This window comes from Cervus canadensis, chromosome 21, assembly GCF_019320065.1.
Source record: "Cervus canadensis isolate Bull #8, Minnesota chromosome 21, ASM1932006v1, whole genome shotgun sequence".
NCBI classification, from domain to species: domain Eukaryota; kingdom Metazoa; phylum Chordata; class Mammalia; order Artiodactyla; family Cervidae; genus Cervus; species Cervus canadensis.
The window spans coordinates 9,722,553-9,738,510 of NC_057406.1; the positions used below are offsets into that span (position 1 = coordinate 9,722,553).

Below are 15,958 nucleotides of genomic sequence, written 5' to 3' on the forward strand. Positions count from 1 at the left end.
TCACAGGACCTGCTAATGGAGCGTATCCCATGGGGAGGGGAGCAGGGGACCGCACTCTCTGTTCCGATTTGCTGGGAATTCTCAGCCTGCACTGGAGTAGGCGACTTCCTTGTTTCAGAAACACCTGCTTAATTATAGGCAACCCTCTGGTTCCCCAAGAGCAAGAGCTCAAAGGTCTCTTCAAGTATCAAACTTCTTATTAGATCCATTTCTTTAAGGGCTTGGTGACGACTTTCCTTTAACCCAGTGGTGCCGGCGCCCTGTCCGATTGAGGCATCCTGGGTCTGTGTCCTCTACAGTCTCAGTGATCACAGCCAAGCCCTGGTCATGGGAAGAAATGCAATCCACCTGTCCTGCCCTAACACTCATTTCTGTGGTTTGACTCAGTTCCTACGTGGCTGGAAGCAGAAGGAGCCATATCCTATGACATGGGAGTGGCTTGTTCAGAAGTGATGTCTCCTAGTTATTGAGGAGGGGAACAGGGCAAACAGAAATAAGAAGAAGGAGAAAACCCCCAACTTGTCACTGCACTGACAGCAAGAGCCCTTTAAGCTGTATTTTAAGAACATTTTAAAAGAGCTCCTGCACCCAGGCCTCCCTGGGGAGAGCAAGGCGCCGAGCCTCCCAGGACTCTAAGCTGGGAGCAGGTGTCACCGCCTCCCACGCGCCCCGTGGTGACAGCCCCACCGCCTCCTGTGTTGCCTCAGCATGCCAGCTCTGCAGTAATTAAGGTGTTGCCCGTGTGTCCTTTCTGTTGGTCTCGCGCATTTTTAATCTTTTCTGTGGCCTTTGTTGTGGTTCAAGCTCATCCCTCCAGCACCATTCACCGTCTCTATTAGTGCTCTGGTTGCCAGGGTTTCGAGGGTCGGCCCCAACCCTGCATCTTCCATAAGCCCTGTTTTTATATTGGGTGGCTTTGCCAGATGTGGGAATTTTCAGGAACAGACATCTTGTGTTTGAGCAGAAATCTTGAACTGGGATGTCCTGCAGGTACAGAGCAGAAGTCTCCATTCCTTATTGCCTGGATCCAGCAAAAAAGGGCTCCTCTGGGGCAGAAACAGGGACTCAGAGCGGCTTGAAACACTCCCACCCCCAGCACACACACTGGGAGCCACAATCGGGGATGTAAGGCCTGGCCAGCCCCAAGGAAGTCACACCCAAGCTTCCCTATAGACCAGTTAACAAGGTTTCAGAAACAATTGTGGAAGAAACACTGAAAAGTTTTCTAATTTGCTGGCCTTTCTGATTGCCAGCATTCCTTTTCCTGAGGGACAGAGCTCCCACAGCACAGCCTGGGGACCCGTGGGGTGGGAGGCAGGATCCCCCAAGGGTTCCTGAGCAGGGTTTCTCCAGGGAAGGGCCGGGCAGACAGAGAAGGCTGAGCAGAGGTGGAATGGTCCCCCAAGATGGCAGTGGGCAGCCTGAACCTGAGAGCAAAGGGGGCAGCTGGGAAGATTTAGGTGAAATGTCCCAACAATACCGAGTGACCCAGGGAGCGATGATGGAGGACAAAGGGGAACGTGCCAGCTGATCACCAAGGCCCACAGAATTAAAGTTCATTGGGTTCTAGAGCTGAACTATAGCGAGCATCTGGCCAAAGCTTTCCCGTTACAGATGGGGAAACAGAGGCCCAGAGAGGGACAGCAACTCATCCAAAGTTACAGGGCAAATTGGAGGAGGAACTAAAACTTCTAGAATGAAGCTCTTCTGAGCCTGAGCTCAATAGCCCTCCTGGTCTTCCTGGTCACCCGCGTGGTCAGCCACCTCCTTCCCACCTGCCATGGGAACCTGCCACCCCTGTGAACAGCTGTGAGCACTTTCACTGAGCCAGGCCCAGCCCTTGGTGCCAGGAATACAGAGACGGAACATACCTGGTTCCTGCTACTCCCACAAATGGGGCTATGACCAGGGGCCCAGCAACAAATTCCATCCTACGGCTGGAGGAATAAACAATGACCAAAGACGTTGTACGCATTCTAGAAACAAAATGAAAGAATAACGGATTGTGCCTAAGGAGTCAGGAGGGCCTCCCAGCAGAGGGCGTGAGGAAGTTGGTATTTGAAGATTGGTAGGCATAATCAAGGCACAGAGAAACGGAAGGTATCGACACATTTATGGAGGGTGTGTTTCAAGCTAGGTACTGCACTAAATATTTTGTATGTCTAACTGTTTAATCCTGCGTCCAACCAGGTCTCTTGTTACACCTGTTTCTCTGATGGTTGGTCAGGAGCCTGGTGTGTCAGGAGCACGGTGGGCAATGGAACACCGGGGCCGGGGGATGATCGGGTCGCCCTGATCAACCCCACCCTGCACTCCACACAGGTGCAGACATTCCATGGAGACCTGCTGCAGCACATGGAGAAGAACACCAAGCTGGACATGCAGTTCATCAAAGTGAGTCTGGCCACCCATCCTGGCCCCCCCAGCCCATCGCCAGCAGGACTGCCTCTCCCCATTTGACAGATGGGCACACTGAGGCCGGTGCTGGGCACTGACTGGGCCCAGGTTGTCCACGTTCCCAGCTGAGCCCCCTAGGCCGGGTGCCTTGAGCCCGTGGACACGGGGGTCTCCGTCCTCTCTCCACCCCATCCAAGGACAGCCGCCAGCACTACGAGATGGAGTACCGCCACCGAGCCGCCAGCCTAGAGAAGAGCATGTCCCAGCTGTGGCGGATGGAGCGCAAGAGGGACAAGAACGCACGGGAGATGAAGGTGCAGGGGCTAGGGACGACCCCGGGCTTCTCAGGGACCCCCGGCACCCACCCGAGCTCCCCCACCCAGCACCGGCCCTACTCCAGGCCTGTGGTTTGCCCCACCCCAAGTGGTGAGCATAGCTGGAGGGTCAGCCGGCCCCTGGCGGGCATCCCTGGTCACAGGGACACCATCAACAGCGCTCCTCGCCTAGTCACTGTGTGGCCCTCCTCGCATTCCCTTGGCTTCCCCGCCTTCTCCTAGTTCACTGGGGAAACCTGAGGTCCTCAGTCACGCTGCCCCTAATCACGGTGCAAAGGCGTAACCCACCAGCAGCCCGGTCACTCTCCCCGCACACACGCCTCCTGCCCCCTGGCTAAGCCCAGCCCCTCCTCCCTAGGTCAGGGCCCGGGCCTGGCCTCCCTCTCCAAGACCTTATCTCCTCTCCTCCCTCCTCTCCTGGCTCCTTTACTAAGCTCATCTCTCTCCTCTTTGGAATCTTTCCTCCCAAGCAGGGGGTTATTAATCCATTAATTTGCATTTTCATTAAACCAACTTCCCTAGGCCTCACTTCTGGGCTCAGCCCTGTGCCCGGTTCTGGGGACAGAGGGGTGGCTCAGACACCAGCCCGACCTGGGAGAAGTGCCCTAGGGCTGGAGGGCAGGCAGAGCCCAGACTCACAGGAGAGGGCAGGCTCTGAAGGGAGGGTGGGGGCTGGGTGCTCAGGGGAGGCCTCCAGGAGGAGGTGGCTGGTTTGGGAAGGAGAGGGAGGCCTCAGACAGCTGGCACTCGGGGCTGGATGAGGGACCCACCCCCGGCCTCCAGCCAGCATTCCCTTTCCCCCAGGAGAGCGTGAACCGGCTGCATGCTCAGATGCAGGCCTTCGTGTCTGAGAGTCAGCGGGCGGCTGAACTGGAGGAGAAGCGGCGCTACCGCTTCCTGGCCGAGAAGCACCTGCTGCTTTCCAACACCTTCCTGCAGTTTTTTGGCCGGGTGAGCTGGGGCTGGGGAACCACTAATGGAACCTTCTAGGGGCTGTGCTCTCTGTGAGCTGGCAGTGCATTGGAATTCCCCTCCCTCCCTCCCCATCCCCTTCTTTCCTTCCACTCTGTAGATATTAGATATTTACTTTATTTACTCTTTTTCTTTATTTGTATCATCAGATAGTCATTCATTTATTGTCTTTTTTGTTTGTTTGTTTGCCACACTGCATGGTATGTAGGATCTTAGTTCCCCGACCAGGGATTGAACCCACGACCCCTGCATTAGAAGCTTGGAGTCTTAGCCACTGGGACATCAGGGAAGTCCCGATTTTTTGTGGTCTTGTTTAGTTTCTCTTTCCATTTCCTTGCATTCTTCTTTAGTCTCCCAAATACTGCACCCTGGCTGCAAATTCATGCAAGTGATTTCAGACCTGAGTCTTCTTTTCTTATCTGGAAAAGAAGGGAAATAATCACCCCTGCAGAAGGTTGGCACAAGGGTGGAGCTTGGCATAGGCAGGAGCCCAGTGGGATTAGGGCCTGTTGCCTCTGCTCTCTCCCCTCCAAAGATGAAAACAAAGGCTACCATTCAGGAGACCCGACTCCTTGCAGTCAGCTGCCCCCAGCAGCCAGCAGCCAACTCCTGCCTCTCCACCTCAGCGTCCTAACCTTTCCAGGCCCTCTCTGAGTCTCTGTTTCTAAACCCAGGGGCCCTCTGGCCCTGAGCAGAGGAAGGAGACCTGAATGGATCCAGTGACTAATTTTCGCTGTGGCTGACATTCTTCAGTTGTCACCACCACACCCAGCCCGGGCCTCAAGGCTGGGCCTTCTCCCATATCCCTCCTCTCACCGAGTGATCCTCCAGGGACGAGCTGCTGCTTCTTCCTCTTTTAAAAATATTTATTTATGTATTTATTTGGCTGCTCCGGGTCTTAGTTGGGGCCCGCAGAATCTTTAGTTGTGGCGTGTGAACTCTTAGTTGCAGCATGTGAGATCTATTAATAGTTCCATGATCAAGGATTGCTTCCATCACTGGTGCTTCATTCACTGGTGACTGGTGATGGAAGCAAGGTCCGATGCTGTAGAGAGCAATATTGCATAGGACCCTGGAATGTTAGGTCCAAGAATCAAGGCAAATGCAGTTCAGTTCAGTTCAGTCACTCAGTCGTGTCTGACTCTTTGCAACCCCATGAACCGCAGCACGCCAAGCCTCCCTGTCCATCACCAACTCCCAGAGTCCACCCAAATCCATGTCCATCAAGTCGGTGATGCCATCAAACCATCTCATCCTCTGTCATACCCTTCTCCCTCTGCCCTCAATCTTTCCCAGGATCAGGGTCTTTTCCAATGAGTCAGCTCTTCCCATCAAGTGGCCAAAGTACTGGAGTTTCAGCTTCAACATCAGTCCTTCCAATGAACACCCAGGACTGATCTCCTTTAGGATGGACTGGTTGGATCTCCTTGCAGTCCAAGGGACTCTCAAGAGTCTTCTCCAACACCACAGTTCAAAAGCATCAATTCTTCGCTGCTCAGCTTTCTTTATAGTCCAACTCTCACACTCATACATGACCACTAGAAAAAACATAGCCTTGGCTAGACGGACCTTTGTTGGCAAAGTAATGTCTTTGCTTTTTAATATGCTGTCTAGGTTGGTCGTAACTTTCCTTCCAAGGAGTAAACGTCTTTTAATTTCATGGCTGCAGTCACCATCTGCAGTGATTTTAGAGCCCGGAAAAATAAAGTCAACCACTGTTTCCACTGTTTCCCCATCTATTTGCCCTGAAGTGATGGGACCGGATGCCATAATCTTAGTTTTCTGAATGTTGAGCTTTCAGCCAACTTTTTCACTCTCCTCTTTCACTTCATCAAGAGGCTCTTTAGTTCTTCTTCACTTTCTGCCATAAAGGTGGTGTCATCTGCATATCTGAGGTTATTGATATTTCTCCCGGCAATCTTGATTCCAGCTTCTGCTTCATCCAGCCCAGTGTTTCTCATGATGTACTCTGCATATAAGTTAAATAAGCAGGGTGACAATATACAGCCTTGACGTACTCCTTTTCCTATTTGGAACCAGTCTGTTGTTCCATGTCCAGTTCTAACTGTTGCTTCCTGACCTGCATACAGGTTTCTCAAGAGGCAGGTCAGGTGGTATGGTATTCCCATTTCTTTCAGAATTTTCCGGAGTTTATTGTGATCCGCACAGTCAAAGGCTTTGGCATAGTCAATAAAGCAGAAATAGATGTTTTTCTGGAACTACCTTGCTTTTTCGATGATCCAGTGGATGCGGCAATTTGATCTCCGGTTCCTCTGCCTTTTCTAAAACCATCTTGAACATCTGGAAGTTCACGATTCACATATTGCTGAAGCCTGGCTTGGAGAATTTTGAGTATTACTTTACTAGTGTGTGAGATGAGTGCAACTGTGCGGTAGTTTGAGCATTCTTTGGCATTGCCTTTTTTTGGGATTGGAATGAAAACTGACCTTTTCTAGTCCTGTGGCCACTGCTGAGTTTTCCAAATTTGCTGGCATATTGAGTGCAGCACTTTCACAGCGTCATCTTTCAGGATTTGAAATAGCTCAACTGGAATTCCATCACCTCCACTAGCTTTGTTCGTAGTGATGCTTCCCTAAGGCCCACTTGACTTCACATTCCAGGATGTCTGGCTCTAGGTGAGTGATCACACCATCGTGATTATCTGGGTCATGAAGATCTTTTTTGTACAGTTCTTGTGTGTATACTTGCCACCTCTTCTTAATATCTTCTGCTTCTGTTAGGTCCATACCTTTTCTATCCTTTATTGAGCCCATCTTTGCATGAAATGTTCCCGTAGTATCTCTAATTTTCTTGAAGAGATCTCTAGTCTTTCCCATTCTATTGTTTTCCTCTATTTCTTTGCACTGATCACTGAGGAAGGCTTTCTTATCTCTCCTGCTCTTCTTACATATATTTGTAAGGCCTCTCAGACAGCCATTTTGGTTTTTTGCATTTCTTTTTCTTGGGGATAGTCTTGATCCCTGTCTCCTGTACAATGTCACAAACCTCTATCCATAGTTCATCAGACACTCTGTCTATCAGATCTAGTCCCTTAAATCTATTTCTCACTTCCACTGTATAATTGTAAGGGATTTGATTTAGGTCGTACCTGAATGGTCTAGTGGTTTTCCCCACTTTCTTCAATTGAAGTCTGAATTTGGCAATAAGGAGTTAATGATCTGAGCTACAGTTTGCTCCCAGTCTTGTTTTTGCTGACTAGATAGAGCTTCTCCATCTTTGGCTGCAAAGAATATAATCGATCTAATTTTGGTGTTGACCATCCGGTGATGTCCATGTGTAGAGTTTTCTCTTGTGTTGTTGGAAGAGGGTGTTTGCTATGACCAGTGCGTTCTCTTGGCAAAATTCTATTAGCTTTTGCCCTGCTTCAGTCTGTACTCCAAGGCCAAATTTGCCTGTTACTCCTGGTATTTCTTGATTTCCTACTTTTGCATTCCAGTCCCCTATAATGAAAAAGACATCTTTTTGGAGTGTTAGTTCTAGAAGGTCTTGTAGGTCTTCATAGAACCATTCAACTTCAGCTTCTTCGGCATTATTGGTTGGAGCATAGACTTGGTGATATTGAATGGTTTACCTTGGAAATGAACAGAGATCATTCTATCGTTTCTGAGACTGCACCCAAGTACTGCATTTCGGACTCTTTTGTTGACTATGATGGCTACTCCATTTCTTCTAAGAGATTCTTGCCCACAGTAGTAGATATAGTGGTCATCTGAGTTAAATTCACCCATTCCAGTCCATTTTAGTTTGCTGATTCCTAAAATGTCGACATTCACTCTTGCCATCTCCTGTTTGACCACTTCCAATTTGCCTTGCCTTGCCACTTCCAATATTCCAATATTCCAAACAATAGCAAGGAGAGATAAGAAAGCCTTCCTCAGTGATCAGTGCAAAGAAATAGAGGAAAACAATAGAATGGGAAAGACTAGAGATCTCTTCAAGAAAATTAGAGATACTAAGGGAACATTTCATGCAAAGATGGGCTCAATAAAGGATAGAAAAGGTATGGACCTAACAGAAGCAGAAGATATTAAGAAGAGGTGGCAAGTATACACACAAGAACTGTACAAAAAAGATCTTCATGACCCAGATAATCACGATGGTGTGATCACTCACCTAGAGCCAGACATCCTGGAATGTGAAGTCAAGTGGGCCTTAGGAAGCATCACTACGAACAAAGCTAGTGGAGGTGATGGAATTCCAGTTGAGCTATTTCAAATCCTGAAAGATGACGCTGTGAAAGTGCTGCACTCAATATGCCAGCAAATTTGGAAAACTCAGCAGTGGCCACAGGACTAGAAAAGGTCAGTTTTCATTCCAATCCCAAAAAAAGGCAATGCCAAAGAATGCTCAAACTACCGCACAGTTGCACTCATCTCACACACTAGTAAAGTAATACTCAAAATTCTCCAAGCCAGGCTTCAGCAATATGTGAATCGTGAACTTCCAGATGTTCAAGATGGTTTTAGAAAAGGCAGAGGAACCGGAGATCAAATTGCCGCATCCACTGGATCATCGAAAAAGCAAGGTAGTTCCAGAAAAACATCTATTTCTGCTTTATTGACTATGCCAAAGCCTTTGACTGTGCGGATCACAATAAACTCCGGAAAATTCTGAAAGAGATGGGAATACCATACCACCTGACCTGCCTCTTGAGAAACCTGTATGCAGGTCAGGAAGCAACAGTTAGAACTGGACATGGAACAACAGACTGGTTCCAAATAGGAAAAGGAGTACGTCAAGGCTGTATATTGTCACCCTGCTTATTTAACTTATATGCAGAGTACATCATGAGAAACACTGGGCTGGATGAAGCAGAAGCTGGAATCAAGATTGCCGGGAGAAATATCAATAACCTCAGATATGCAGATGACACCACCTTTATGGCAGAAAGTGAAGAAGAACTAAAGAGCCTCTTGATGAAGTGAAAGAGGAGAGTGAAAAAGTTGGCTGAAAGCTCAACATTCAGAAAACTAAGATTATGGCATCCGGTCCCATCACTTCAGGGCAAATAGATGGGGAAACAGTGGAAACAGTGGTTGACTTTATTTTTCCGGGCTCTAAAATCACTGCAGATGGTGACTGCAGCCACGAAATTAAAAGACGTTTACTCCTTGAAAGGAAAGTTACGACCAACCTAGACAGCATATTAAAAGGAAGAGACATTACTTTGCCAACAAAGGTCTGTCTAGTCAAGGCTATGTTTTTTCCAGTAGTCATGTATGGATGTGAGAGTTGGACTATAAAGAAAGCTGAGCACTGAAGAATCGGTGCTTTTGAACTGTGGTGTTGGAGAAGACTCTTGAGAGTCCCTTGGACTGCAAGGAGATCCAACCAGTCCATCCTAAAGGAAATCAGTCCTGAATATTCATTGGAAGGACTGATGCTGAAGCTGAAACCCCAATACTTTGGCCACCTGATGGGAAGAGCTGACTCATTGGAAAAGACCCTGATGCTGCGAACGATTGAAGGCGGGAGGAGAAGGGTATGACAGAGGATGAGATGGTTGGATGGCATCACCGATTCAATGGACATGAGTTTGAGTAAACTCCGGGAGTTGGTGATGGACAGGGAGGCCTGGCAGGCTGCAGTCCTTGGGGTTGCAAAGACTGAGCAACTGAACTGAACTGATCAAGCATTGAGCCTGGGCCCCCTACACTTGGAGTGCAGAGTCTTAGCTGCTGAACCACCAAGAAGTCCCTTCTTCCTTTCAACAGTTTTATTGAGAAATAATTCACACACCATGCAAGTCACCCATTTAAAGTGTATAGTTCAATGGTGTAGTATATTCACAGTTGTGCATCCATGCCACAAGGGTGTTTTTTTTTTTTTTGCTGCATCAGGTCTTAGTTGTGGGATGTGGTATCTTTAAGCACTGGGAGTGCAGGGTCTTAGCCACTGGACCACCAGGGAAGTTCCATCACATTCAAGTTCAGAACATTTCATTACCCCCCCCCCCCCAAAAAAACCCAGTACCCCTTACTGGTCATTTCTCAATGCTCCCATTTCCCCTTGCCTTAAGCAACCATCAGTCTACTTTCTGTCTCTATAGATTTACCTCTTCTGGCCATTTCATGCTTCCCTGGTAGCTCAGTTGGTAAAGAATCTGCCTGGAATGCTGGAGACCTGGGTTTGATTCCTGGGTTGGGAAGATCATATAAAAGGAATCATACAATATTTGGCCCTTTGTGACTGGCTTCTTTCACTAAGCATCATGCTTTTCAAGTTCATCAGTGTTGGTGTTGTATCCATACACCATTCCATTTTATTGCCAAATAGGATCCCATCATCTGGATATACCACATTTATTTATCCATTCATCAGTTGATGGACAGCTGGCTTGTTTCTGCAGTTTGGTTATTATGAATGATGCTGCTATGGGTATCCGTAGAAGTTTTTCTGTGGATGTATGTTTTCATTTCTCATGGGTATATAGGAGTGGAATTGCTGGGTCATATGGTAACTTTGTTTAAGGAACTCTGTTTAACTGTTTGAGGAACTTCCGGACTCTTTTACCATTTTACATTCCTACCAGCAGTTTATGAGGTTTCTAATTTCTCTACATCCTTGCGAACACTTGTTGGCACTTTTTTAAAAAAGATTTATTTATTTATTTTTTACTGTTCTGGGTCTTCGCTGCTGCAGGCGGGCTTTCTCTAGTAGCAGTGAGTGGGAGCTACTCATCATTGCGGCACACGGGCTTCTCTTTGGGTGGTTTATCTTGTTGCAGAGCATGGACGCTATGGCATGTGGGATCTTCCCAGAGCAGGGATCAAACCTGTGTCCTACTGCATTGGCAGGCAGATTCTTAACCACTGGGCCACCAGGGAAGCCCCTGGGGCTTTTTGATTATAGCCATCCTAGTGAGTATGGAGTGGTATCTCACTGTGGTTTTGATTTGCACTTCCCTGATGGCTGATGACGCAGAGTATCTTTCACGTACTTGTTCAGTTCAGTTCAGTCGCTCAGTCGTGTCTGACTCTTTGTGATCCCATGGACTGCAGCATGCCAGGTTTCCCTGTCCATCACCAACTCCCGGAGCTTGTTCAAACTCATGTCTACCAAGTTGGTGATGCTGCCCAACCATCTCATCCTCTGTCATCCCCTTCTCCTCCTGCCTTCACTCTTTTCCAGCATCAGGGTCTTTTCCAGGGAGTCAGTTCTTTGCATCAGGTAGCCAAAGTATTGGAGTTTCAGCTTCAGCATCAGTCCTTCCAATGAATATTCAGGACTGATCTCCTTTAGGATGGACTGGTTGGATCACCTTGCAGTCCAAGGGACTCTCAAGAGTCTTCTCCAACACCGTAGTTCAAAAGCATCGACTCTTCAGCACTCAGCTTTCTTTATAGTCCAACTCTCACATCCATACATGACTACTGGAAAAACCAGAGCTTTGACTAGATGGACCTTTGTTGGCAAAGTAATGTCTCTGCTTTTTAATATGCTGTCTAGGTTGGTCATAGCTTTTCTTCCAAGGAGCAAGCATCTTTTAATTTCATGACTGCAGTTACCATCAGAAGTGATTTTGGAGCCCCCCCCCCCAAATAAAGTCTGTCACTGTTTCCATTGTTTCCCCATCTATTTGCCATGAGATGATGGGACTGGATGCCATAATCTTCATTTTTTGGATGTTGAGTTTTAACCCAGCTTTTTCACTCTCCTCTTTTACTTCATCAAGAGGCTCTTTAGTTCTTCTTTGTTTTCTGCCATAAGGGTGGTGTCACCTGCGTATCTGAGGTTATTGATATTTCTCCCGGCAATCTTGATTCCAGCTGTGCTTCATCCAGCCTGGCATTTCTCGTGATGTACTCTGTATATAAGTTAAATAAGCAGGGTGACAATATACAACCTTGACATACTCCTTTCCCAATTTGGAACCAGTCTGTTGTTCCATGTCCAGTTCTAACTGTTGCTTCTTGACCTCATACAGGTTTCTCAGGAGGCAGGTAAGGTGGTCTGGTTTTCGCATCTCTTGAAGAATTTTCCAGTTTGTTGTGATCTACACAGTAAAAGGCTTTGGCGTAATCAATAAAGTAGATGTTTTTCTGGAACTCTCTTGCTTTTTTGATGATCCAACCTACTTGTTGGCCATGTATAAATCTTCTTTGGAAGGAAACTCCTCTTTCTGCCTGTATCCTGAACAGTTAACTCCAGCATTAAGAGGAGAGCTGACCCCTCCATTGGCTGATTCCTGTTGGGTGATCATCTCTCAGGAGGATGCAGTTGATTGAATGAACCAGACTTCCCGTATGTGTGGGGGAATATGTAGCATGTTTTCTGAGCCAGCTGGGCTTTAGGACATACAAGATCTAACTCTTAAGACAGTTAAATATAAATATGTACCTGCTAAGTATTTTTATACGCAGAATTCACAAAATTTGAAAGAACTCTAAGTGCCAAAGCTCAATAAGGTGTCTTTCTCCTCTGTCTCCAGTGATCAATCCTTGCTTAGCCCAAGTCTAATCAATAACAAGCCTTTATACCCTGGGTTTATTGTAGCTGTGCAAGTAGATCTCTAGGATAAGTACCTAGAAATGGGATTGGTGTGTCCAGGGATAGAATCATTGGCTATACCAATTTACACTTCCACCAGCAAGGGTGGAGATTCCCTGTTGCCTTGACAACAGTGATCTTCACTAATCAGAAAGGTAAAAATGGTATCTCAGTGTAGTTTTACATTACACTTGTCTTATAAGTGAGATTGACATCTTTTCATGTTTCAGATTCATTTTATTTCCTTTACTGTGACAGGTCAGTATCTTTTCCTCCATTTTTCTTATGAATTTATAGGAACTCTTGATATGTTATTGAAACTAGCCCTTTCTTGGTGATGAGTTGCAAACATTTTCCCAGTTTGTCATTGATCATTTGATTTTGCTTATTGTGAGTTTTGCCATGTTAAAAAAAATTTTTTTTAGTTAGATTTACCAGTCTTTTATAGTATAGGGGAGTTGTCTCATACTTAGAATGGCTTTCACACTCCGTTATGATTTTTTGAATTCTCCCATGGTCTCCTCTATGTTTCTTCCCAACCACTGACTAAACTGCCTAAATGCAGGGCTGAAGGGAGCCACTCAAGTTGAGTCTTGTCCAGGGCAGGACTCTGAGAATCCCCTAGTACCCTGGCAGGTGCTCTCAAATTGGACAAAACCCTTCTTTAGGGTAAGCAAACCCATATGCTCTTGCTTTGCTTACTGAGTCCGAAACAAGTGTACAAAGGCCTTTGGCATTTTGTCTTCCTGTTGTTTTGCTAATTAATTATGCAAGGCAAAGAGGGGGTGGACACCTAGTGACCAACTGGACTAGTTGCTCCTGTGAGGTGAGCTCTGTTTTGCTGCCTGAGATCAGATTTTCAGCAACTGGGCCAGCCTGAAGGGAACAATCATTGAAAAGTACAGTCACAGGAAGCTTCCTCAGGACAGACAAGTACAGGCCACTCCATTGCTTACTGGATGCAAGACCTTGAGACAGTCATTAACTGCTCTGACCCTTAGCATCTTCTTTTGTAATAATGACACCTACCTCCCAGGCCATTGGGAGAATCTAGTAAGATAATGGAGGTAAAGCTTTTAACCCTGGGCCTGGCACAGAGTTGATGCTCAACAAAGGGAAGCTTGTTTTTTTTTTCTTTTATAACTGAGATTTTATTGGTTGTTTTGAGGATCACTACACAGACATTTCAATTTGTACACAATTCTTCACATACATACCAGAAATCTAAAATATCATGTAGTTGTGATTCTTAACAGTTATTCCAGTGACTTTCCAGCTTAAAATTTGGAGCAACTTTCCTTAACAGGATATCAAGTACCAATATCTTCAAATATTGATATGTTGTTACATCGTAAGTCCCACTGATTCACAATTTAATATCATATACACTACATACCCAAACTGTCAATCGTTCACAGCACATTAACCAAGTTACTAGGAAAACTGGACTACCACGACCAAAGATGTTATAGTATAGTGCACAAAATTCTGACCAGGAGAGCCAAGATCAAAAAGTGGTTTGCTGTAGGAAATAATTCTACCAAAACAAAATGGGAAGAGAAGTAATTTAAAGTGTTCAAGACATTAAATGCACAACTGACTCCAAACTGCCATTTAGTATGCTTTTGTATTATAGGATATAAAAGCTACCCCCCATCTATGGAATGTTAAGCTGACACCCAAGACAATCAAAGCCTCCCATATCCAATATCCCACTATTTTCTGGTTGTACCAAAAAATAAACAACCAGCAAATGATTTCACCTCTTAAAAAAAAGCATTTACACTTAAAAAATGGGATGAGGTGGGATTCCCTCCTTTTTAAAAATGTTTCTAGAGCTACTAAAAAACTTGCATTTACAAAATAGTTGATAAAAATATTCCTCTGGATTGTACAAGAAGGGAAACAGGGACCACTGACAGGACTGAGTGTGTGGTTATTAATCAGACTTGGCTTCTTTCTCTTCTGCTTCATCAGAGGCTGGGCTCTCCTCGTTTTTAGTCTCTCCATTTTCTGCAGGCAAGTCTTCTTTAGTCTCTTGGTTGGCCACTTCCGCCTGTTTTCCCTTTGCTCCTCTTTTCCCTTTTGTTTGCACTTTTTTGTCTGAAGATTTATCCTTTCCCGCCGCCTTTTTTGGCTTCGTTTCCACTTTTGCAGGAGCCGGTTTTGCTGACAACCTCGCCGATCTCCTCTTGGGCTCCTCCTTCGCCGCCCCCTCGGCGGAGCTGACCTTCCTCTTGGGCATCGTGGCGGCAGGGCGGGCGAGAGCCGGGTGCCTGAGGGCCGCGGCGCGCCGAGAGCCTTCGCGAAGCTGAGTAGCCTGACCGCTGCCGCTCCTCGGGAAGCTTGTTTTTACTTTTTAAAATTTGGCCATTCCAGGTCTTAGTTGTGGCACATGGGATCTTTAGTTTTGCCATGCGAACTCTTGGTTTGCAGTGAGTATGCTAAGTCACTTCAGTTGTTTCAGACTCTTTGTGACCCTTTGGACTGTACGCCAACCAGGCTCCTCGGTCCATGGGATTCTCCAGACAAGAATCCTGGAGTGTGTTACCATGCCCTCCTCCAGGGCTTTTTCCAGACCTAGGGATCAAACCCACGTCTCTTACATCTCCTGCATTGGCAGGTGGCTTTTTTACCACTAATATCACTGGGAAAGCCCTTGGTTGCCACTGGTGGGATCTAGTTCCCTGACCAAAGTTGAACTCTGACCCCCTGCATTGGAAGCACAGAGTCTTAGCCACTGGACCACCAGGGAGGTCCCCAAAGAGAAGCTTTTGTTTTTCCTAAGACAACAGTCCTGAACTTGGCCTTGAGGGAGCGAGTTTTTTAATAGAAAGTGGAGAGACATTTATAACTGGAGAGCAGGATGTTCTGATTGTACCTAGGATGACCTGAGTGACCACACAGAGAGATCCATGCCACTGAAAGAAGTTGTATTACATATCACACTTCCCAAGAGAAAGGGCCATGCCATGCCACGCAGGGCCATGTTGGGGTAGCACCAGGGTTTGGTCAAGAGGCAGAAGGAGCCAAGGGAAAGTATGGCTCAGAACCTTGATTATGGTTTCTGTGAGAAGGGATGGGTGAAGCAGGGTAGGCAAGTTGAGGACTAGATGATTTGAATGATTTTAGCGAGCTCTGGGCTATAGGAGTTGTCTCTAGTTGTCCAGTACCTGGCTTGCATAATTTAGGGCAGGGGAAATACTGGCTTGGTGTGTGAGTTAGAAGGAGGTGATTGAGGATACGGACTTTTTCATTTGTTTTTGTTTTTGCCACTGCGTCACCCAGCACATGAGATTTTAGTTCCCTGGACCAGGGATCTAACCAGCGCCCCCTGCAGTGGAAGTGTGGAGTCTTAACCACTGGACCCCCAGGGAAGTCCCAGGATGTGGGGTTTTGATTGGTTGATGAAAAGTGTGCTCAAATTGTTTACTATCTCTAGGAATTATCTAGCCCTGTGAGGGGCAGTCTTTTCAGAATTAGCAAGGCCCAGGATGTCAAAGCATTATCTGGCAACTCGCTCCAGTATCCTTGACTGGAAAATTCCATGGACAGAGAGCCTACTGGGCTACAGTCCATGGGGTGGCAAAGAGTCAGACACAACTGAGTGATTGAGCACACACACACACACACACAGAATGTCAAAGCATAAAATATAGAAAATTTAAAACATGATTGATAAACACAGCAGGTCTAACATTTAAAGCCCTCCCCGGTCCTGTGTTTTTATGGACTATGTGGTC

General features: G+C 46.6%; 2 protein-coding genes across 2 annotated transcripts in view; one reads left to right on the forward strand and one right to left on the reverse strand.

The window, feature by feature from the left end:
• Positions 1-15,958, forward strand: part of BAIAP2L2 (BAR/IMD domain containing adaptor protein 2 like 2) — a 30,935-nt gene that overhangs the window by 8,741 nt on the left and 6,236 nt on the right. Inside the window, exons 5-7 of the mRNA XM_043439831.1 lie at positions 2,323-2,394; positions 2,595-2,711; positions 3,537-3,683. Coding sequence (XP_043295766.1) covers positions 2,323-2,394; positions 2,595-2,711; positions 3,537-3,683 — 336 coding nt within the window. The remainder of the gene's footprint in view (positions 1-2,322; positions 2,395-2,594; positions 2,712-3,536; positions 3,684-15,958) is intronic.
• Positions 13,340-14,479, reverse strand: LOC122423073 (non-histone chromosomal protein HMG-14). The gene has a single exon (XM_043439839.1). It carries the CDS (start codon positions 14,458-14,460, stop codon positions 14,155-14,157), a length of 306 nt encoding a protein of 101 aa, XP_043295774.1. The 5' UTR covers positions 14,461-14,479; the 3' UTR covers positions 13,340-14,154.